General features: G+C 40.3%; 1 protein-coding gene across 1 annotated transcript in view; it reads left to right on the forward strand.

Annotated features, from left to right (window-relative positions):
- Positions 1–25700, forward strand: part of espn (espin) — a 90137-nt gene that overhangs the window by 58831 nt on the left and 5606 nt on the right. Inside the window, exons 9-12 of the mRNA XM_062998534.1 lie at positions 3061–3298; positions 5147–5149; positions 15133–15272; positions 16587–16991. Coding sequence (XP_062854604.1) covers positions 3061–3298; positions 5147–5149; positions 15133–15272; positions 16587–16991 — 786 coding nt within the window. The remainder of the gene's footprint in view (positions 1–3060; positions 3299–5146; positions 5150–15132; positions 15273–16586; positions 16992–25700) is intronic.

The raw sequence follows: 25700 nt of genomic DNA on the forward strand, positions 1-25700 counted from the left end.
GCCAGCCCAGTGATGTTTCCACATATCATTTAAAAGAGGCCTTAGTGTTGCCTTCACAAATTTGTAAGTTAGTCATGCTAATTAATCTCTGTCCCAACTATTGGAATGTTTTGTAGGCATTAAATTAGGAACTGTTGAGAAAGAACAGTTCCTAAATCACTGTTTTCTGATTTTATTTGTACAATATCTTCTGTCCAAACTGTTTGGAAGTTGGACAACTAATATTTTCCCTCTTCAAATGTAGCCTCTTAAAATGTAGATGAATTTTTATTTAATACAAGTATATTGTAATTTGGGCAGTTGTATATTGGGGCAGTTGTAGCCTAACGGTAAAGGAAATGGACTAGTAAGCAGAAGGTCGCTGGTTCAAACCACTGTCAGGTTGCACTGCATCCTCAATAGTTTAGACTGGTGCATTTATACAGCATATGGTATGCAACAGAAAAACAGTATATGCAAATTGTGCATCTGGTACATGTAATAGAAGCAGTATAAACAATATATACAGATTTTATAAGAATAAATTTAGAGCTAAGGATATTGTTATAATTATAAATATATACAATGTTTCGGTTATGGGTGTGTGTGTGTATATACAGTGGGGTCAAAAAGTATTTAGTCAGCCACTGATTGTGCAGGTTCTCCTACTTAGAAAAATGAGAGAGGTCTGTAATTTTCATCATAGGTACACTTCAACTATGAGAGACAAAATGAGAAAAAAAAATCCAGGAAATCACATTGTAGGATTTTTAAAGAATTTATTTGTAAATTATGGTGGAAAATAAGTATTTGGTCAATAACAAACAAGCAAGATTTCTGGCTCTCACAGACCTGTAACTTCTTCTTTAAGAAGCTCTTCTGTCCTCCACTCGTTACCTGTATTAATGGCACCTGTTTGACCTCGTTATCTGTATAAAAGACACCTGTCCACAGCCTCAAACAGTCAGACTCCAAACTCAACCATGGCCAAGACCAAAGAGCTGTCGAAGGACACCAGGAAGAAAATTGTAGACCTGCACCAGGCTGGGAAGAGTGAATCTACAATAGGCAAGCAGGTTGGTGTGAATAATCAACTGTGGGAGCAATTGTAAGAAAATGGAAGACATACAAGACCATTGATTATCTTCCTTGGGGTCAAGATCTCATCCCGAGGGGTCAAAATGATCATGAGAACGGTGAGCAAAAATCCCAGAACTACACGGAGGGACCTGATGAATGACCTGCAGAGAGCTGGGACCAAAGTAACAAAGGCTACCATCAGTAACACACTACACCGAGAGGGGCTCAAATCCTGCAGTGCCAGGCGTGTCCCCCTGCTTAAGCCAGTACATGTCCAGGCCCGTCTGAAGTTTGCCAGAGAGCATATGGGTGATCCAGAAGAGGATTGGGAGAATATCATGTGGTCAGATGAAACCAAAATGGAACTTTTTGGTAAAAACTCAACTCGTCGTGTTTGGAGGAATAAGAAAAACCCAAGAACACCATACCTACTGTGAAGCATGGGGGTGGAAACATCATGCTTTGGGGCTGTTTTTCTGCAAAGGGGACAGGACAACTGATCCGTGTTATGGGAAGAATGAACGGGGCCATGTATCGTGAGATTTTAAGCCAAAACCTCCTTCTATCAGTGAGAGCATTGAAGATGGAACGTGGCTGGGTCTTCCAGCATGACAATGATCCCAAACATACCGCTCGGGCAACGAAGGAGTGGCTCCATAAAAAGCATTTCAAGGTCCTGGAGTGGCCTAGCCAGTCTCCAGACCTCAACCCCATAGAAAATTTGTGGAGTCCGTGTTGCCCAGCAACAGCCCCAAAACGTCACTGCTCTAGAGGAGATCTGCATGGAGGAATGGGCCAAAATACCAGCTACAGTGTGTGCAAACCTGGTGAAGACTTACAGGAAACCTTTGACCTCTGTCATTGCCAACAAAGTTTATGTTACAAAGTATTGAGTTGAACTTTTGCTATTGACCAAATACTTATTTTCCACCATAATTTACAAATAAATTCTTTAAAAATCCTACAATGTGATTTCCTGGATTTTTTTTTTTCTAATTTTGTCTCGCATAGTTGAAGTGTACCTATGATGAAAATTACAGATCTCTCTCATCTTTCTAAGTAGGAGAACTTGCACAATCAGTGGCTGACTAAATACTTTTTGGCCCCACTGTATATATATATACTACGTTCCTAACAGCTATGCAGCCCCATATGCAACACACTGTGATGCACTGTGTATTCTGACACCTTTCAACCAGAACCAGCATTAACTTCTTCAGCAATTTGAGCTCCATTAGCTCGTCTGTTGGAACGGACCACACGGGCCAGCCTTCGCTCCCCACGTGCATCAGTAAGCCTTGGTTGCCCATGACCCTGTCGCCGGTTTACCACTGTTCCTTTCTTCCTTGGGCCACTTTTGATAGATACTGACCACTGCAGACCGGGAACACCCCACAAGAGCTGCAGTTTTGGAAATGCTCTGACCCAGTCGTCTAGCCATCACAGTTTGGCCCTTCTAACACATCAACTTTGAGGATAAAATGTTCACTTGCTGCCTAAAATATCCCACCTACTAAAAGGTGCCATGATGAAGAGGTAATCAGTGTTATTCACGTCACCTCTCAATGGTCATATTGTTATGCCTGGTCGGTGTATATTTGGGTGCATGTTTACATAAATGCATAAGAAGTCAGGAAAAGGACAGTTTATTAATTATGGAACGTTGAACATACATAATTTATGTCTATGTGTAATTAGGCCATTTCTGCAGTCTAGTCCAAGGATTCTGGTTGATACAGCCAATAAACCATAAATGCAGTCAAAATTTACTGTATTTACACAGTAACATTAACATGGATTTAAGTTGTGATAGGAATTAGAGTAATATACAACCCTGATTAATATACACCCACATCCCTGACAAGGATAAAGTGGTAGATGAAAAAAGAATCTACATTTCATTTAGCAGCCCAGACATCAGCAGTGTTTGAACTAGTCTAAGGGTAAGTCTTTAAAGGATGGGATTTGACAGTAAAATGACGAGCTTGTCCTCCCCTGCAGGGTTCAGTGCTGTTGGAAGAGCAGGCTGAGAATGGAACAGCAGCGAGTGAGGACATTCCTCCACCTCCTCCAGCACCCCCTGCACCCTCTGCTCCTCCTGCACCTCCTGCACCACCTCTACCTTCCGGACCGGCTCCCCCTCCACCACCTCCTCTACCATCGGAAATCCCAAAAGCACCACCCAGCACCAGCGCTCCTCCAGCTCCCGACAACAACCGCCGCATGTCCACGTCAAGCAGTGAGTACTTTTATAGACATCTTTGTGGACGTATTTCATTTCATTTCATAACTTTTGTTGTCGGTCTGCCATTTTAAATGGCTGCTGCTTTGCATTTGGCTTGCTCGCTATCACACTGTCCTCCTCTGCCTGCATAGTCATTTTCCCTTCATTTCCTCCTACTTTCCAACAACAAGCTTAAAGGAGTCAAATAGCTTAAGCAATAGGTCTTGACCAAATGTACACTGATCAGCCATAACATTAAAACCACCTCTTTGTTTCTACACTTACTGTCCAGTTTATCAGCTCTACTTACCATATTGAAGCACTTTGTAGTTCTACAATTACTGACTGTAGTCCATCTATTTCTCTACATACTTTTTTTTAGCTTTCACCCTGTTCTTCAATGGTCAGGGACACAACAGGGCCACCACAGAGCAGGTTTTATTTAGGTGGTGGATCATTCTCAGCACTGCAGTGACAATGACTTGGTGTTTTTAAATACCGTGTCCACTCACTGTACACTCTATTAGACACTCCTACCTAGTTGGTCCACCTTGTAGATGTAAAGTCAGAGACGATCGCTCATCTATTGCTGCTGTTTGAGTTGGTCATCTTCTAGACCTTCATCAGTGGTCACAGGACGCTACCCACGGAACGCTGTTGGCTGGATATTTTTGGTTGGTGGACTATTCTCAGTCCAGCAGTGACAGTGAGGTGTTTAAAAACTCCAGCAGCGCTGCTGTGTCTGATCCACTCATACCAGCACAACACACACTAACACACCACCATGTCAGTGTCACTGCAGTGCTGAGAATGATCCACCACCCAAATAATACCTACTCTGTGGTGGTCCTGGCCATTGAAGAACAAAATGAAATGGGGCTAACAAAGCATGCAGAGAAACAGGTGGACTACAGTCAGTAATTGTAGAACTACAAAGTGCCACACCAACTACACCACTGCTAACAGGTGTATATAGAAGCAATTATATCAAATAAACTACATGCTTGCAAACTTTGTGTCATCAGTTTACAGATGTAACTATGCCCCTGTTCACAAAGCAAGGGTCCCAAGAATATGGTTGACCAATTTGTTGTAGAGGAACACCTTTGGCCCACTCTTGAGTCTTGATCTCAAATCTATTGAACACTTGGATGAATTGGAATGCTGATTGTAAGCCAGGCCTTCTCTTCCAGCAGTGTCTAACCTCACAGATTCTCTTTTGACTAATTGGGCTCAGATTACCACAGACACACTCTGTGGTAGTTTATATTGTGGTAAGTCTTCCTAGAAAGTAAGGTGTGGGCTTTGGAGCATGGGAAAGAAGGAGTGTATCATGGTCAGGTGTTTACATAATGGAATTAGCATGGGCATATGGACTAGACTGCGACAATGCAGACCCATATATAAAAGGGTTTGATGAACTGTGTCTTGTGACACTTTTACCTCATTGCTAGTATTGAAATTATCGGCAGTTTGAGTCACACTAGCCCTTCTGTTGGTCTTAACCAGACAGCATACACCTTCATGCCCTTTGGCAACCTGTTGGTGATTGGCTTGTCTTTTCTCAGACCACTTTTGATTATGTACTGTTTCAGAGATGCTGTTTATGCTGATCATATGTGCTGTATTCAACACATGCATTATATTAGAGCAGAGTTCTACTTTTATACTGGAGAATGACGCAAAATATCCTCAACATTTTACACAGATCCACATGTGCAGGCTTAACTTGCAGTCAGAGTCCGTAATGTTGCTAAACAGCTTTCCTGTTTGTGGTTTGAATGATTCAAGTAATTAATAGTTTCCCTATTCGAGATTTGAACAATAAAGATGTTTAAAAGTTTTTCTGTACCAATTGGACAGGCAGTAAACAGAACTGGCGCACACGCACTGAGATTGGGAGAGGGTGATTATTTTTGTGAAAGCAGTCACCATCAGTGGTCAAGAGAGAGTCAAGAGAGGTTTTATTGTCATTTCAGCTATATATGAGTACATATTGAAACTAAACCACGTTCCCTCAGGTCCAAGGTGCAACATAGAACAAAAAGTGCAAGACAGTACAGTACAGTACAGTACAGGTAGAAAACATTACAATAATACGAGAATGCCTAAAATAAATAAAGGAAGACAAGACTAGAGACAAGTGTTGGTCAGTACATGGTACTTAGTAAATAATGTTGAAGTAGATGTTATGTGTATCAGTCAAGTTAATTCAGACTCATTTATATATGCTTCTTACAATGAACATTGTCTCAAATCAACTTTTCCCCTGTTGAGCAAGCCAAGGGCGCCAGTGGCAAAGGAAAAAAATCCCTTAAAAATTACAGGAAGAAACCTTGAGAGGAACCAGACTCAGCAAGGACCCATCCTTCTTGGGTGGCCTGAAGGAGTTCTTTATTTTTTAATTCAGTCTTTGAAGAAGACCTGGACATTATAAGTTCTGGACATTTTTGTTGCAACATGCCAGATTCCCGTCCCGTCTAGTAGGAGCACGCCAGGGGCCTGTCCCATCTAATAGGAGCAGCACCGTTGGCCCTGCAGTCTCGATCCGCAGTCATCAACCTCGGAAGGGTAAACAGGTCTCCGTCAGAACCACCTCGGGGTAAAAAAACAGAAGATGTAGTTACAATGTGGAATCATCAAAATATCAGTTTACAGAGAGTAGCGGCAGTGGTTGCAAATGAATTAAAATGTTATTGTTAACCAACATTAATTAAACCAGAGAGAGAGAGAAAGAGAGATGAAAGCTTCTAATTTTGCCATCTTACTGTATATAGTTTATCTATAATAACCCCTCATGATACCCCCAGTGACCAGATGTTATTGGGGTGGTGGACAATCCTCAGCACTGCCATGACAATAACACGGTAATGACATGTAAGTGTGTGTTATATGAGTATGATCATATCACATGCAGCAGTCTTGTTGGGGTTTTTGCTGGGAGGAGATCAGAGCTTCAGCCAAATATATAACGCCACCATGACTAACAGACAAAGGACTAGAGGAGGATTGCCACACATTGGGCATAAGAAAGAAAATAGCTCTATAGTCTCTAACTGTACACTGACAATAAGACCTACAATGTGTTAGATATCCTGCAGAACTGTATGTATTAACTGGAGCAAGTATTTATCGGCCCCAGATGTTAGGTATTTGTTATTGAAAATCCAAAGCAGTTGAGCCCTAATCTGATCTTTACATTATGAATGTACACCGATCAGCCATAACATTAAAACCACCTCCTTGGTTTCAATTGCGAGACCTTCATCAGTGGTCACAGGACGCCCCCCACGAGACACTGTTGGTTGGATATTTTTGGTTGGTGGACTATTCTCAGTCCAGCAGTGACAGTAAGGTGCTTAAAAACTCCAGCAGTGCTGCTGTGTCTTATTCATTCTTACCAGCACAACACACAATAACACACCACCACCATGTCATTGTCACTGCAGTGCTGAGAATGATCCACCACCTAAATAATACCTGCTCTGTGGTGGTCCTATAGGGGTCCTGACTATTAAAGAACATGGTGCAAGCAGGCTAAAAAGTATGTAGAGAAACAGATGGACTACAGTCAGTAATTGTAGAACTACAAAGTGCTCCTATATGGTAAGTGGAGCTGATAAAATGGACAGTGAGTGTAGAAACAAGGAGGTGGTTTTATGTTCTGGCTGATCAGTGTACACAGTTTTAGTTGGGGTCTGTGTTTATTTATTTTAATTAACCTCTTTATTCTGGTCAGTGGTGTAGTGGGCTTGGCCACACCGGGAAACTGAGCACAAAGCTGGAATATGCTGAAAAATCCATCAAAATCAGGGGCTTCAGCTACCCCCTCTTTTAGGCAAAGCCAATCATGTCTGTGTAGGATCCCATTTTTGAACATGAAAATGTGAATTATGTAAAGGCCATTAAAATTATAATATGCACGAATAGTTTAAATTATTTGTAACTTATATATTTAAGCAAAATACAGGTTTTTTTTATATAATTAAATTTGAGTTTATGTATATTATAAACTAATATATGATCAAGGTGAATGAAATATCCTAACCAAGGTTCAGTCAATATGTGCTGAATGCTTTAGGCTTTCATTCTGTACAGGCTTATATGCATCACTGAATTTGGGACATTTGGTCACCAGTTGAAAAATGTCACCAACTGTCCCCATCGTCACAAAACCAGAGCTACTGACACCTAGTCATGTACAAAAAAGGACAAATCTCGGGACGTCTGCTCAACACTAACTCCTCCTTTTTTAGCTCTGGTTTTGTGAGAATGCAACAGTATGCAAAATATTTTACGTAAACTCCAGGCAAGGCACAGTGTAAATATTTTATTGATTCACCCCAGTACCATGACCGTGGTCTGGTTGCTCTTACCTAATATCAATTTACAAACGAGTGCTCAGGGGCTACCATTACCCTAAATTCAGGTTTTGTGTTCTTACATTTGCTTAATTGCTCCCCTTCCATCTGACATGTCTCTTACTATTCAGTTCAGAATTATGTCAACATAATTCACTACTTCGTTTTGTTTAGTTAGCTGATCTATTTGTGCCTGAAAGCATTTAGCACTTAGACAAATTTGTAGTGGTCGAATGAGTCCCTGAACATTTAGCCAACAAAGAATAATGCATTAATGGCAGCTGCAGGGAGCAGTGCGACGTCAGCAGCTGATGACATTACATGTAAATCTATAGCCTATGTAAACAGGACTAAAGAAATACTGTACTGCAAACAGGACTACATATCAGCAAGTTTGAGTTTCAGAATGACTACTATTACTATTATAATAATATTAATAAACCTGACACAGTTGGGTAAAACATGACTCAAGTGTAAATGAAATAAATCTAAAACTGGGAAGGGTTTGGCATTGTGCTGTTGAAGGTTTTTAATAATGCAATTTGATAATTATGATAATATTTTTATTTATGCTCAAGAAATAATTAATAGATTAATCATCTATGAAAATGACTACAGTTCATAAATGTCACATGTAATTTTCAAGAACTATGAATAGGCCAGTACATACAAGGACATTTTTATCTAGTATTAAAGACATTTACAGAGCTTGCAGTCCTATTGGGGGCAAACCTTCACTGGTTAATCCTAGAGATTAACAAACGTGTTGTTTAAGTCAAACAAATGGGCTATACTGCTTAAGGAAATAAGGAGCTAAATTAATAAATGGGGCTTATTTTGAGTGTCTAAATAAAAGTAAGAACTTTAAGTGTATCATTGAATAAATGTAACTAAACTAAGTACAATTAATACATTAATAGTTTTAATATTTTACATTCTATCCCTAGCATTTTCACCCATCAGTATGTGTGTGTTGGGGGATTGTTTGGTGCTCAGATGATGCAGCAGTCCAATGCGCTAGCCCACCACTGCTCTTGATATCTCACGCTCTTGAGTTCGAATCTCAGCCCTGCTATTAGCACCTACATGCTTGTCTATGTATGGAAGGGCCAAACGGATTTTTTATTGCTGCTGAAATAGCAGCCTCTGCTGGGTGGTCGATGGCGTGTGCACAGAAACGGGGAATAATGGAGAGAGACTCCAAATATGCAATATTGATTCCTGTGTGAACCCGCCTCGAGTAGGCGAATAGAAGAGGTTGGCTACTACACAGGTCATAACCAGACAGACAGACAGACAGACAGACAGACAGACAGATAGACAGGCAGACAGGCAAACGAACAAGATAGATAGATAGATGATAGATTGATTGATTGATAGATAGATAGATAGATAGATAGATAGATAGATAGATAGATAGATAGATAGACAGACAGACAGACAGACAGACAGACAGACAGACAGACAGACAGACAGACAGACAGATCTATGTATCTATCTGTCCGGGAAATTGGATTTCACTATATTGGGAGAAGAAGGAAAAATGCATAAATAGTATTATTAAAAAATTTTATCGTTAAACAAATGATAAACAATTCTGCCTTTTCCTTTTTCTTTTATTCACTTATCTGTCCCTTTTTCACGCATTTAACCCACTTGCATCTTTTCCATTTAACGCTTGCCCCCTGATTTTCACCCACTCCTGTTACTGTAGAACTATAATGGCTGTTTTCTTTCACCTGAACCTTGCTGGTTTCTCTATTTGTCACTGTTCTGTGCCCTCTGCTTCCTCTGTATCTTAACGCGCCACTTTAAAGAAGAGAATCTCTCCTCTGCTTCTGTTATTCCTGCCCCTGAACTACTCCGACAGAGAAAGAGTAAGTATTTACCTATCCCTTTCCCCTGCACAGTTCTCTCTCTTTTGTGCGTGCGTGTGTGTGGGTGTGTGCGTGCGTACACGTGTGTGTGTGTGTGTGTTTATATGTCTTTCCAAGCTTCCTGTTTTCCAGAAGTCTTGATTTGAATATGGTCTAGCATGTCAGCAAACAAGAGTATTGTCTTTATTGTGTGGTTATCTCATTCATGTTACTGTTAAAACTGAGGTCTTTTTTGTTCCAGACACAGGTCAGTGATAATACTGCAGTGTCCATACACTTAAACCTCATAGCAAGGTGAATAGTGAGGTGAATTGGAGACATTAATTGGCCATGACTGTGTTTGATATCAAACTTGTGAGCTGTTGAACCTTGTGTAATGAGTAACTACCGTTCCTGTCATGAATGTATCAAACAAATGTAACAAACAAATAATTAAACCAACCTGGCACTCAGGTGATGCAGCGATAAAACACGCTAGCACACCAGAGCTGACATCTCAAACTCGTCGGTTCGAAACTCAGCTCTGCCATCCGGCAGGCTGAGCACCTACATGAACGATTGGCTGTTGGCTGCATGCCTACACGAACGATTGGCTGTTTTCAAGGGGGGGGAGTGTCGGATGGGTATTCCTCATAACTGATGCTGATTAATGCCACCTGCACAGAGACAAAGGATAATGAGGATCAGGGTGTGCCTCTCCATATACAAAGCTGATCCGCATGTGAACCCGCCTCCTGCAGGTGAAAAGATGCAGTCGGCTACTGCACACGTGTTGGAGGGGGCGTGTGTTAGTCTCGGCTCTCCTCAGTCAGGGTGGAGGTCAACATGAGTAGGAAGCGTAATGCAATCTGTTAATTGGGGGGGGGGGGGGGGGGGGGAATACTAATCAAACCAACCTGAAATAGACAAAATTAGATGCTGATCAAGTTCAACACTGTGGACAACAACAACAAAGAATTGTACTATATATGGAAACTTAAAACTGCGATTGAAATTGTTGAATTCAATCCACTTTTTTACTGTTTACTCCTCAAACTGTTTGGGAAGGTTTTCCTAACGTCCGGGTTCAGGAGCAGGACTGTGGCAGCATCCTGGTGTATACCTCGCATATTTGTTTTGGATTCTAGTTGTTTACGTGCGTGTCTGACACCCCTACAGTACAGTTTGTAATGTAGTTCAAGGTCTTTCTGCTCCAGTTCACGAAGGAAGGGGCGGGGCAGGACAAAATGGAACGAACGCAGGTGAAAAAAGGTGATGACAGGACGACAGGGAGGACGCTTTACATGAACCAGAGGGAAAGCGGGTGAGAACGTGGTAAGGCGAGTGCGGGGTGAGGGAGTGCATTCGAAATCCACTTCCCCGTTCGGCAGCTGTTCACTGTCCAAGCTGATTAGTGCTGATCTCTTCAGGCTTTAGAATTGCCATGGGCTTGCTGTCTTTTTTCTGTCCTATACATGTTCTGTGGAGTCAGGGACAGAGAAAGTAGCTGAAGGAGGTTGTTGGCTGGTTTGAGGTGAAAGTAAGGGCTGAACATTATGAAAGTTAGTAAGGAAAGCTAGTTTACCTGTTCGGCAAGCACAGAGGACTGTTTAAGCAAGATCTGTAGGTGATGTACAGTTGCTTGTATAATGTTAAATATATTATTGCATGGTTTGAGCTAGCTATGTTAAAATGTAAATGTTTAATACAAGTGTAATTCTAAGAGGCTTAGTGCATTTGTGCTTTGGCTTTTGGATTTCAATACATTTAAAAATTTTAATCTATTTAGATTATTATATTAGATTTATAGAGATTAAATCAACTATATTGCAGTTTTAGCCTTTTTTACCCATATCTGAATGTAAAGAACACAACTAAACACTGTTTTAGGATTTTGGTTCTCAGACTAAGTTGTGGACAAGCATCTTTTGTTCCTATTTTACAAATACATATTGTGATTAAAGGGCGGCACGGCGGCTAAGTGGATAGCACTGTCACCTCACAGCAAGAAGGTCCTGGGTTCGATCCCCAGGTGGGGCAGTCCGGGTCCTTTCTGTGTGGAGTTTGCATGTTTTCCCCGTGTCTGTGTGGGTTTACTCCGGGTGCTCCGGTTTCCTCCCACAGTCCAAAGACATGCAAGTGAGGTGAATTGGAGATACAAAATTGTCCATGACTGTGTTCGATATAACCTTGTAAATGATGAATCTTATAATCGTATAATGAGAAGCTACCGTTTCTGTCATGGATGTAACCGAAGGGTGTAAAACATAACATTAAAAATCCTAACAAACAAACATATTGTGATTAAAAGTCAGGATTGGGTTGAATTTGATCATAAATTAATTATTCATCTTGCATCCTGACTCAGGATGTTGAATCAGTTTAAACCTTTTCATTTCCATGTATCCTAGAGCATCTTGGATGGCTAATATTTGTTACATGGTGTATTTGTCTAGCTAATTATTTTACATTTTATATGCTGATCTATGAAGAGCAGGAAACAATGGAGCAACACTGTCTAAGGATTCTGATTCATCTGAATCATGCATGCCACCAAAACGACTGTCAGCAGACTTTTCGTTTTTCGGTCTACACTGATCAGCCATAACATTAAAACCACCTCCTTGTTTCTACACTCACTGTCCATTTTATCAGCTCCACTTACCATATAGAAGCATTTTGTAGTTCTACAATTACTGTCCATCTGTTACTCTACATACATTTTTAGCCTGCTTTCACCCTGTTCTTCAATGGTCAGGACCCCCACAGAGCAGGTACAGTCCCTGACAGAAGTTCTGTCGCTTATCCATGTTGTGGAAACAAAGGCTTATAACCTGACTTTAAATTCATCCATTGGTTTTAGAAATGACTCATATGAAAGCTGAAACCCTCCCAAATGAGGTTTAATTTACGAAAATAAATTTGCTTCACTGCAGAAATATTGATCATTTAATGAACACAGAAAGGTCAGATTTTGGCAAGACAAAAGTTTTGTCGCCTTGTCATATAATGCACCCAATCCTAGTTTACAGCCTCACCTGTGCTCACTAATTGATCGGTTAATTAGTGGGTGTGTATAAAAAGAACCCCAGCACCCCAGACCTTCACTTGAACTGCAACTTCACCTCTGACAACATGCCAAAAATCCACCCTGCGACCAAAGCCTTGATTATCAAGAGGCTGAAGACCAGATCCACTGCAGAGGTGGCTGGCACCTGTAATGTGTCTCAGCGTCAAGTACAAAGAATTAAAAAAATATTTGAAGAGACTGGAGATGTTTTTGACAAGCCCAGGTCCGGCAGACCCCGCAAGACAACTGCTAAGGAGGAACGTTTGTTGGTTAGAAAATCCAAAGCCAGCCCCTCTTCCGCTGCAGCAGAGCTCCACCAGGCCTGGTCACCTCAAGTACCTGTGTCAACTAGAACAGTTTGTAGGATTCTGTCTCGAAATGGCCTCCATGGTCGAATCAGTGCCCAGAAGCCAGCACTAAACAAAAGGCAATTAAAAAACCGTGTGGCATTTGCCAAGGCCCACAGCCTGCTAAACGGATGGACGCTGGAAAAGTGGCAGAAGGTGGATTTCTCCGATGAATCTTCAGTTGAATTACACCACAGCCGCCGCAAATACTGCAGGAGACCTACTGGAGCCCGTATGGATCCAAGATTCACCCAGAAAATTGTTAAGTTTGGTGGTGGAAAGATCATGGTCTGGGGTTACATTTAGTATGGGGGTGTGCGAAACATTTGCAAGGTGGAAGGCAATATCAATAGCCTAAAATATCAAGAAGTATTAGCTACCTCTTACATTCCCAATCATAAAAGGGGTCAAATTTTGCAGCAGGATGGTGCTCCATCTCATACATCCATCTCTACATCAAAGTTCCTTAAGGCGAAGAAGATCAAGGTGCTCCAGGACTGGCCAGCCCAGTCACCAGACATGAACATCATTGAGCATGTTTGGGGTAGGATGAAAGAGGAAGCTTGGAAGACAAAACCAAAGAATCTTGATGAACTCTGGGAGGTATGTAAGACTGCATTCTTTGCTATTCCTGATGACTTCATCAATAAATTGTATGAATCATTGTCGAACCGCATGGATGCAGTCCTTAAAGCTCATGGAAGTCACACAAAATATTAAATATGGCTCTAATAGCACCACAACTTCATTCACCAATGTTGTAAAACATATCTTTGTATTTGAAGTAAATTATTTGTTTGATTCTCACATTACTTTCTGTGGGCGACAAAACTTTTGTCTTGCCAAAATCTGACCTTTCTGTGTTCATTAAATGATCAATATTTCTGCAGTAAAGCAAATTTATTTTCGTGAATTAAACCTCATTTGGGAGGGTTTCAGTTTTCATATGAGTCATTTCTAAAACCAATGGATGAATTTAAAGTCAGGTTATAAGCTTTTGTTTCCACAACATGAATAAGCGACAGAACTTCTGTCAGGGACTGTATTATTTGGGTGGTGGATAATTTTTATCACTGCACTGACACTGACATGACTGGTGGTGGTGTGTTAGTGTGTGTTGTGCTGGTATGAGTGGATCACACACAGCAGTGCTGATGGAGTTTTTAAATACCTCACTGTCACTGCTGGACTGAGAATAGTCCACCAACCAAAAATATCCAGCCAACAGCACCCCGTGGGCAGCGTCCTGTGACCACTGATGAAGGTCTAGAAGATGACCACCTCAAACAGCAGCAATAGATGAGCGATCGTCTCTGACTTTACATCTACAAGGTGAATCAACTAGGTATAGTGTCTAATAGAGTGGACAATGAGTGGACACGGTGAAAACTCCAGCAGCGCTGCTGTGTCTGATCCACTCATACCAGCACAACACACACTAACACACCACCACCATGTCAGTGTCACTGCAATGCTGAGAATGATCCAGCACCTAAATATACCTGCTCTGTGGTGGTCCTGTGGGGGTCCTGGCCATTGAAGAACAGCATGAAAGGGGGCTAAAAAAGTATGTACAAAAACAGATGGACTACAGTCAGTAATTAAAAAAAAAAGAACTACAAAGTGCTTCTATATGGTAAGTGGAGCTGATAAAATGGACAGTGAGTGTAGAAACAAGGAGGTGGTCATAATGTTATGCCTGATTGGTGTATGTCCTACCACATCTATGTGGTAAGACATAGATGTAACCAAAGAAATTAGGAGCTTGTAGTGTTCAGGAAAATGTTTGTAATTAAAGAAGGAAATCAAAACTGAATTAATAACGCTTGTAAAACTGTTGTTTAAAGGCATGTGGCTTCATACCTAATTCAGATTAGTTCAGATGGGAATACAATTAATATAACTCATAGGTTACCTCTGTTGCCTTTGAACCCTATTTATCAATGTACTGACCAGTTGATGTTTGGTTTGTGGAACGATGTATGGATTTAAACTCAGATCTCAGCAGTGGTGAGTTAGTATATTGGTCCGCCGCACCACCCTAGCACCCATATATTTGTATTATATTCAAAGATAGTATTTATTTTATTGGAACGACCTATTATTGTTTACACTGAAGCATTTGGTTTTAGGCATCTCTCTCTCATCCTGTGTTATCATTTTTTCCCCACATTAATGCTTGACACTTATCTTACTCCCAATGTCTTTGTTTTAGGCACTAAATCATTCAACATGATGTCTCCCACTGGAGATAACTCAGAACTCTTGGCTGCGATTAAAAATGGGATAGTCCTGAAACCCACACCTCAGAGTAAAGGCAGCACAACTGTCTTCTCCAACAATGCTACAGGGAACGTAAGTTCTGCCATCCCATTTACACAAAAAGGCTTGGTTTATACATACATACATACATACATACATACATACATACATATATACATGTACGCCATATGCTCAAAAGTGTATGGACACCCCATCTAATTATTGAGTTCAGATCCACAGCTATCAGGTGTATAACGTTCATCATGTAGAACACATTATTGGGAAATCCTTACCACAGGAGTGAAAGCCGAAAGTGGGGGCCTGCATATACTCTGGTGTAGAAAATTATATAATGTTCAACGTTTGGTAACTAAAGAATGTTTCCTTTTGAACTTTTCCTTACATAATGCACTTGAGCTTCTTACTCATTGAATGTGTGCTTTCCACCAAAATACTCAACCCCATTTACTTCTGTCTAGATCTAAATGCAGCACTGGTCCTATTAAAATCTTAGCCAGGCTAAGCCGTCTTTGTGACTGAAGCTCATGTCTTTTAAAGTCACTTACTTCTTGTACTTTTGCAAACCCTATCCCAAATTCATCTCAATTGCTTAATCATATTAGTGTTTATATTTATATTAAATAATTTATATAATATATATACACTGATCAGCCATAACATTAAAACCACATCCTTGTTTTCACACTCACTGTCCATTTTATCAGCTCTACTTACCATATAGAAGCACTTTGCAGTTCTACAATTACTGACTGTAGTCCATCTATTTCTCTACATACTTTTTTAACCTGCTTTCACCCTGTTCTTCAATGGCCAGGACCCCCACAGGATCTATAAGACACTCCTACCTAGTTGGTCCACCTTGTAGATGTAAAGTCAGAAACGATTGCACATCTATTGCTGCTGTTTGAGTTGGTCGACTTCTAGACCTTCATCAGTAGTTAATGGACGCTGCCCACGGGGTGCTGTTGGCTGGATATTTTTGGTTGGTGGACTATTCTCAGTCCAGCAGTGACAGTGAGGTGTTTAAAAACTCTATCAACATTGCTGTGTCTTATCCACTCATACCAGCACAACACACACTAACACACCATCACCATGTCAGTGTCACTGCAGTAATGAGAATGATCCACCACCCAAATAATACCTACTATGTAGTGGTCCTGGGAGAGTACTGACCAGCATGAAAGGGGGCTAACAAAGCATGCAGAGAAACAGATGGACTACAGTCAGTAATTGTAGAACTACAAAGTGCTTCTATATGGTAAGTGGAGCTGATAAAATGGACAGTGAGTGTAGAAACAAGGAGGTGGTTTTAATGTTATGGGTGATTAGTGTATGTATTTATGTGTAGAATTAACATTTCCTTTATTTTTTCTTTCATTGTAGGAAGACCGCCCAACATCACCGCCACAGTCCCAGCCCCAGCCCCAGTCAGAGTCTCAACCTCAATCTCAGAACGAATCCCAGCCCGAACCCCAGTCCCAAACTCAGTCCAGCGCTGGCCAGTCGACAAAGCCCGCACCTTCCAGTCCCGCGTCTCCACCCCCATTCACAACCTCCACAGCTCCTGGCGGTTCACCCCGGACTGTGGGCACCATTCAGAGTTACGATCAGACACCTGTCATGAATTGCAACGGTGCCTCGGCCCAGTCACGCAAATCCAGTCTGGATATGGAGGTCCTGGTACCCACACATGACGAACAGGGCAGACCCATCCCTGAGTGGAAGCGACAGGTGATGGTGAGAAAATTACAAGCGAAGATGCAGGAAGAAGAAGAAAACAAGAAAAAGGTAAGCAAATGAGTGGTGCCTTGGAATGGTTGGTAGATAAGCTGAGAAAGTGTTTCAAGACTTTATCAAATCAAGACTTTATGAATTACTCTGCTGCTAAAATGATCTACGATATGGCATTTTGGTTAGCAATCATATGGCACAACATAAAAGCCCTTAGTTTGTCATGAGTGCTCTCAAGTTTGAATCTTAACTGTGCTAGTGATCGGCTAGGTTCCCAGAGAGACACGATTGGCTGTATCTGATAAAGGGGTGGTTGCGGCCTCTTCTTGCTGGTTGAGGCACCTGAACGAGAGACGGTTGATTCACAGCCTGTGATTCTCTGGTACAGGATAGTGCTCTCTGCTAGGTGGAAAAAAAGTACCTGGCAACTGCTAGCGGAGGAAGCGTGTGATAGACTTGTGTAATACACACGATTTAGTTTGTGTTTTTATCATTTAAAATGATGTTAAACTGGACCAGTGTAACTATTAACCTATATATAGTCATAATATATATATAATATAGTCACTTCCAATTCCAATTTCTCTGCTGCTTGTACTACCCCTTACGCTGGTCGCTGTAGAGCTTTAGACTAGCATGCATAAATACTTTTGAAATGCAAAAACACTTCAAGTGAATTTTATTAGCAAATAATGTTTGGGTATTATAATAATGAAATTTCAGAGCCCTGAAACGATCTCATTATTATTTATTTAGTATTTATACTTAAGTGCTTGGGTGGTGCTGCAGAAAATTGTGCTAGCTTAATACTGCTGGGATCCTGGGTTTGACACCCCAGCTGTGCTACTGGCCAGTCAGACGTGTACATACAGACATGATTGACTGTGTCTGGTGGAGTAATGAAGGCCGAGTCCCTGTCAGGGGTATGTTACTGCATTATGCCCTGTGATTCTATGAAAGTGGTGATAAAAATTTTATTAAATGTGTACTTAATCACTTTCTCAGCTTTAGTTGATTCCTTTCACAGATTACTTGTCTCTTTTACTGGATAACAACTGCATGTTTAATAGAGTAATGTTGCATGTAGCGTGTTAGTGTGTTTGCTGTGGAATCTCTTATGATCTCTTATCTGCTATAACAATTTAAATATGCCAATTCACTGATTTCTAAGCATCATAATCAGATAATCACAATCAAACCTGGAAAAAATTTTTGTAGATCCAGAAAAATTGGTGACTGGTGATACCGCCAAGTATTTCATACCAGAGGCAGGGCAGTAGTTCTGCCCAGCATTCACATAGTAGTGGTATTTTTACATGAAAACATTAGCGGGTGGGTGTTTCTTCAGTAGCTTTTGGCACTATGCATTATGATAATTCTAGTTTTAATCAATTAAACCTCAGCAAAAATATATATATATGTATATTTCTTCAGCTGTGTTTGGACATTTTTATAGGAATGATTTTCAGAGAGCCAAAATCATTGGACTGTATAGGATAAACAGCAGTTAATCACTATTTAACTTGTATGGTATTTGCGTTCCTATTTAATTTATATGTCTATTTCTTTAAAAGATAAATAGCTGAAAAACATCATGATCTAAAACAGATTTGTTATAGAATAGCCTTATACAGTAATTAGATATTATTAAATAAGACATAATTTCCATAGTAAGTTGCTTAACAGTCAGCTCAGTATAATATAATAAAGTTTTGCTGGGTTTGAACAATATATATGTGTTTAGCCAGTGTATGGCAGATGTCTGTGTTTTAAAAAATAAAGATCATAGATTGTAACTGAATCATGGTTTTCTTGAAAAAAGCAGTAACAGTTTCTAGGTAATCAGTTTGTGCATGCTTGTTTTTATCTGGATGATGATTTGTGTTGAACTTTATCATCTGACATTCATAGTACAAGCAGCATTTTATCATTTCCATGCTAGAATAAACAATCTTTTTGTTAAGTTGGAAGTTTTCCTAATACAAAATAAATACTTAAATCTGAGCCTTGCACAAGCTGGATGTCTGTCTCTTCCCATTTAGTAACTATTTTAAAACCAAACTGATCCACTTATTTGTAAGAATTTGGGTTAACCAATCAGGCACATCTTCAGTTACGCTTGGACATTTTTAAATATAAAATAATGTCCTACTAGTTCACTTGTTTGGATCCTGCTGTTGCTAGAACACAGAATTTAAATGCAGGTTTTCTGTCTTTTGCATGTGTTTTGTGTCTTTTGGCTGGACGTTGACTACAGTGTGATGCAGTGTACACTTTAGGGCTGCTGTGACCATCCCAAGTTAATAAGAGATATAATTATCATTTTTATATTACAGAGATACTAGTAACTTGGCACTTGACATTGGTGATGGTCCATGACAGCTTTTAAGTTTTTACATGGGGTTTCAGTGGTGTGATGCAAGGCCCACCTCACACGGCCTAAATGTACAGTTTTAACGCAGCTGTGTCATTGTCATTTTTTGTTTTGTTTTTTAAATAGTCATCACTTTGTCCTGTAAAAGTATCTGTAGTTTCACCTATATGTGAAATGTCATGTAAGGTCACCATTAAACGTAAATATATCAAGTAAATTATGGCTAAAAGAGAGGAATTATCTGTAATAATTGATTATACGGTTGGGTCCTGAGCCAGACAACAAATTCAGAGTAAGTGCACTAGAATCAGTGCTCCATTTAAATAGAAATGTGACAGCCTAAATGTAGAACTTACATTTGACCATTAAAGCCATAATGTATTGAAATCCTTGGCAAATGATAGCACCACATCAGCCCATTCCAACCTTAAAATGACAGCCACCGTTGCACCACTAAATCCATGTAAAGTTTGCAATGTTTGGTGTGAAGAAGCATTAAAAAAGCATGTCTGGCAATCCTTGGACCTATCAACTGAAGGACAATCCATCCTTCTGTTTTTGTCCCTTTCTGTCTCTTCTGACTCACTTTAGTTTTCTACGAATGGATATTATCAGACACAAGACTGGCATTACTCTCACGTTCACAATGCTATACTGGGTCCATTTGGTGAACTGATGACTGAGGATGACCTTATTCGCATTGAGAAACAGATCGAGAATCTGCAAGTCATGCACAAAGTTACAGAAGTGGAAAAAGAGCTGGACCAGCTCGAGAAGGAGCTGCATCAACTCCTCCCTTTGTCTGCTGCACTAAGCCCTGAGCACTTTTCAGTCAACCCCAAAAAGGTTCATGGGCAAGCAGAGGACCTTCCTGCTTGGTGTAGCAAAATCTCTACACTACTCAAAAGCATGGCCATCCTTCTTGCTACATTAGGTGGTAAAGAAATTGATATCCTGGAAATGATTAATCAAGGACATCTACCTGAAGATCTAAAAGATGGAAAGGACCAGGTAACTTCGGTTACTTCAAGCAATATTGGGCGATCACAGTCGTTCTCAACTCGAGAAGAGGTGGAAAGGGAGCTTAAGCAATGTGGCGTGTCAGTAAAAAATCTGAAGGCAAATTATGAGATGATTCATAGCCAGTCAAAGTACGAAGAGGACAAGATGAATCGAGTTTATAAACGAAAGAGGTCACTTCCAGTTGTGAGTGAGTGCAGTTATTCCCCTGAGCCTATTCTGGAAGATGAGCTACTCTTTAGTCTTTGCTCTCAAGTCCCAGATGACTTACCATCAGAGCAAGATTCAAGCTTGCCATTAGTGGACGAGCCACTTATAACACCATCATATGCACCCTTGACATACTTTGGATCTAACGGTGCTCCTCAGTCAAGTATGGATAATTTTGGTGAGAGTCCATTGAATGGAAACCATCCCACTCGCAGCTTGGAGGTGCAGACGGACCTGAGCTACGTTCAGGAGTCTGTCGAGATGCGAAAGGAGAGGATTGTATTGTTGTTTCTGGAGCACTGGAGGAAGTACACCATGGCCGAAGCCTACAGACCCAAGTGCACAGGCAGAAGAACGAGTCAGAGTGTCGGAATTGGTGGCTACCAGTATAATGTTAAACAGTACGAATTAAATGAAAATTTGGAAAAAGAGGATGACCAGCTACTGCTCTTTATGAAACAGAGGCAGGTGGTGGGAAACCTGATTGACCACTGGCGGACCATTATGAGCCAAGTGCCTACACGCCAGATCCGTCGGCTTAGTCACTCTCAGATATTTTACTGGCCTGAGCATTTTCTTCCCCACATTAATGGGTCACCAGTGCATTACAACAGTCTGACCCTTGATCTCTTCATGCTTGGATACTTCCAGCTTCTTGAGATGGACATGTCTCGCAGCGAGAGGAAGTTTCGACACTTGCTGTGCTATGAGATGTTCGATCGCATTGGCAGCCATTCTTGGGAAGTGATTCGGGAATTCCATCGAGAGGTGATGGACAGCATTGAGAAAGGTAACCGCGATTGGTCAGATGGCTTTGAGGATAGCAAGCTGAAATACTTTGGTGACTCAACAGAAGGAATAGGACAGTTGGAGGCAGGTCAAATTGTTATACCAAAAATGATTGATGAAGTCACAGACCCAAACCAAAGGACCCAACCAAAAGCAACCGAGACAACCACCACATCCAAAGCAGACTCCCTTCAAAAGACTGAACCTAGTTCAACCTGTGCTTCTGCACCTGAAACAGCACAGGATCCAGTACAGGACAAAATAGAGAAGGTCATTTCAGAGACTGTGGTGAACTCTACACCACCAATGAATGGGTCTGCAATACTGGACAGTACAGAGGTTCAGATACTGAATCAAGAGGCAGCAATAAAGAAGGGAGCACAACCACAGGATGGTACACCTCTTTCTATACCCTGTAATAGTGCTGAAGAGCAGAAATCGTCGCCTTCAAAACATAACGAGGAGACGATTGAGGACTCCATAAAGCTTATTTATGACCTTAAAGAATTCAGCAATGAGGATATAAGCAGATACATTGAGAGAAGCTTTACCTTCTGGAAGGAAAAGGAAGCAGAGCTGTTTAACATCTAAATAATAATGACAAATAATGTAATATATAAAATAAAAGTCAGACATGGTAAAACCCTCATGGTTGAGGATGTCAGGGCTGTCAAGACCAGGACTGTTGTAGATGATCGTGTTGTTTTAGGAAATTACTGTGAGGTATAACCAATTCCACCGACCAAGTAAATTTAATAGACATCAGAAATGTTACATTTCTATTTTAACCTGATGCTAATAGAGTATACATAATAATGATTTGTGATTAGTAAAATATTGATCCTTTATAACAGATACTAATAAGATTCAGTGGTTTCTTAAACATAGAAAAATGTTAAAAGCATGTGGGGGGAAAATAGACAAAAAGCTTTGTAGGACACATGGACCAAATTTGACTCTAGAGCCAGGCCAAGTGTTAATTACAAGCGGCCAAAAGCTGAAAATGGTTGGAAAGTCAGCTAAGCCACAATATTGTATGAACCAAAGGTTATAACTTATACTTGTAGCTACTTTGTATACAGTATTTGTCAGTCAGTTATTGCTGACAAAGTAAATCATTGATACAATGGGGTTTTATGCAATGCTCTCTAACATTTGCAATTTGCAGGCTCCTTATTCCTTATTTGTATTGATAGTTACCTTGAAGAATGAAGAATGGTAAATAGGTTAAAGAACAACCAGTTAGTAGAGTGAGGTACAAGTTGACTTGGGTCAAATTCAGCTTTCCGATTGCTGTTACAACAGACCTGTGTAGTGACCCTAAAATTATTTAACAGGTTACGTACTGTATTTCTACCATGGTTATTGTTCAAAGTCGTGATGATTGTGTATTGAGAGTGTATTGAGAGTGTCTTTTCTGCTTTGAAAATAGTCGCTTGGTTGTATTTTACTGAATAATTTTTATTGGTTTATTGATTGAATGTAATGTTTTTGATGAGTTTGATTTGAGTTTAAGTTTCGTCCGTTTGACGCAATACGTCCAAACATTGTCTAGGACAGTATTAATAGGCCACACAGAAAGAATAAATAATTAGAAATCGCTACATCAACAATGAAAACACAATTTTATTACGGGTGTTATTGTCTCCAATCACCCCTAGGTGGGAGCAGCGTCTCGTTGCAGTGAAAAAAGCTCATTTGTGAGTAGTACAGTTATTCTATTTTAAATCCCCCCACCCCCGCCGGGCTGTAAAATTATGTCTTATATGAAAACGGTTGGGGACCGCTGGTCTAGGATAAGCAGTGTATCTTTTAATTAAAACCATTTAGGTATTCATAAATGACAACCTTTCTCTCAGTTTAGATTATAAAACTGAAGGATTCAGCTTCCCAACAGAAAATATGACACCAGTATTAAATGATTCTATTAGGTTTAATAGGAAATGAAAATACACATTGGTTGTGTCCACAGTTTCAAGTATTTGTGCTGTGTTTAGAGTTACTCAAGACCTCATAAATTCTTTCTAGGTATGATGTATTACGTAGTAAATCAAATATTACCATCATTATTCCAGAATGTCAAATTTTAGATATACTGTATTTACAGTTCATAGTAATGCATTTTAATTAGCTGTTTGTGTATTTTGTATTTGATTAATGATCAGGAAGTTAGTAGATGTTTGAAGTACAAGAAACTGAGATAATAATTTTGTGGTTTTGAATTATACTGTAGGTATTAATGTTACAGATTTTGCATTTTTGTTCCGTGGCTTACCAGTGTTTTAAATGTTTCTGCTTTTTGTTCAATAAAACACAGGGTGTATGTATACTATTGTGTCACATTATCTTTTATGCATGTTAACACATACACTGATCAGCCATAACATTAAAACCACCTCCTTGTTTCTACACTCACTGTCCATTTTATCAGCTCCACTTACCATATAGGAGCCCTTTGTAGTTCTACAATTACTGCTTTCACCCTGTTCTTCAATGGTCAGGACCCCCCACAGGACCACCACAGAGCAGGTATTATTTAGGTAGTGGATCATTCTCAGCACTGCAGTGACACTGACATGGTGGTGGTGTGTTAGTGTGTGTTGTTCTGGTATGAGTGGATAAGACACAGCAGCGCTGCTGGAGTTTTTAAATGCCGTGTCCACTCACTGTCCACTCTAGTAGACACTCCTACCTAGTCAAGTCAGAGATGATCGCTCATCTATTGCTGCTGTTTGAGTTGGTCGTCTTCTAGACCTTCATCAGTGGTCACAGGACACTGCCCACAGGGCGCTGTTGGCTGGATATTTTTGGTTGGTGGACTATTCTCAGTCCAGCAGTGACAGTGAGGTGTTTAAAAACTCCATCAGCATTGCTGTGTCTGATCCACTCATACCAGCACAACACACACTAACACACCACCACCATGGCAGTGTCACTGCAGTGCTGAGAATGATCCACTACCCAAATAATACCTACTCTGTAGTGGTCCTGACCATTGAAGAACAGCATGAAAGGGGGCTGACAAAGCATGCAGAGAAACAGATGGACTACAGTCAGTAATTGTAGAACTACAAAGTGCTTCTATTTTATAAGTGGAGCTGATAAAATGGACAGTGAGTGTAGAAACAAGGAGGGGGTTTTAATGTTATGGCTTATCAGTGTATTTGACAAAGTGTATATCCTCTCATGTAGCTAAAAAGGGTTCAGTCCTCGCCTACAGGCACCGTTTAGGCGAATTGGCTGCTCCAAACTGGTGTGAGAATAGTTTTTTTAAAACACACATCTAATCCAAAGTTGTCCTGGTGATGTTGCTATAATTAGCCAGAGAGATCAAAGAGCTAGTCCTTAATGCCCACACACTAATGTCATCGGGGGAACAGAAATACACTCCATGTAATCCTATTACACTTGGACTGTTAGTTACCTGTAAGTAAAAATATATTTGGGCTCACCAGAATAAACCTCTTATGATCTCCCATTGGCTCAGCTTAGTGGTATCAGAACAAGCTGTATTCAAAGATGACTGCGTTTGATTGGGGAACTGGAGATGTTGCTTAGCACACAGCATGTCAAAATGCTTCGTTTTGGAATTGAAAGCATTTGCAGTCTGAATAGACCGCTTTAGGTCTCCTCATGTTTGTTATATTGGTTTTATTTGATTAACAAGTGTGTAAATGTGTGGAAGACAAGAACTGGTGAAACAACAAACACTGTTTTGTGTAGACAAACCATATGTTTATTCAAAGTTTGAGCAAAATATTAAACTGGTACTATATATTTGTTGTACGTTGCCTCCAACTTAAAAAAAAAAAAAGAAAAGAAATAAAGATCTACTTTGTAGTTTGTACTCCAAAACTTTCTGTATGGATTCATCAATGTTTACATTTGTTGTTGGTGCTGAAATGATTGAAGTCCTGCACTGGATTGCCTCGCTGTCCAGGATATTCCTGCTGGATATAGGAATTAGACCCATCATGATCATGTCCATCTGGTGATTGGGGATGCCATGGAAGGCTCTTGACTATATCTAGATCAAACCATTGCTGAATCATTTTACCAATACATATAAGGGCGCTTTAATTTTGGAATATGAAAGCATCTTTATGAAAGAATGATTGCACCATAGGGTGGTCTTGTAAATAGCCTCAATATTTGTTGGCGATTTCGGAATCATAGTATTGTTGTATCATAACTTTTTTCTATTGCTTAGTGTTTTAGTCTTGTGCACCTCACTTCAAATTAGGCCTTCAATCCTTTCTGCATTGTCTATAATACAAAAAAATATTCTGAATAGCATCGGATCAGTCGCTTTATCTTGGGCCTGGTCGCAAGGAAAACTAGGCGCAGAACAGAAATACCCTGGACAGCACACC

This window comes from Trichomycterus rosablanca, chromosome 7, assembly GCF_030014385.1.
Source record: "Trichomycterus rosablanca isolate fTriRos1 chromosome 7, fTriRos1.hap1, whole genome shotgun sequence".
NCBI lineage: Eukaryota > Metazoa > Chordata > Actinopteri > Siluriformes > Trichomycteridae > Trichomycterus > Trichomycterus rosablanca.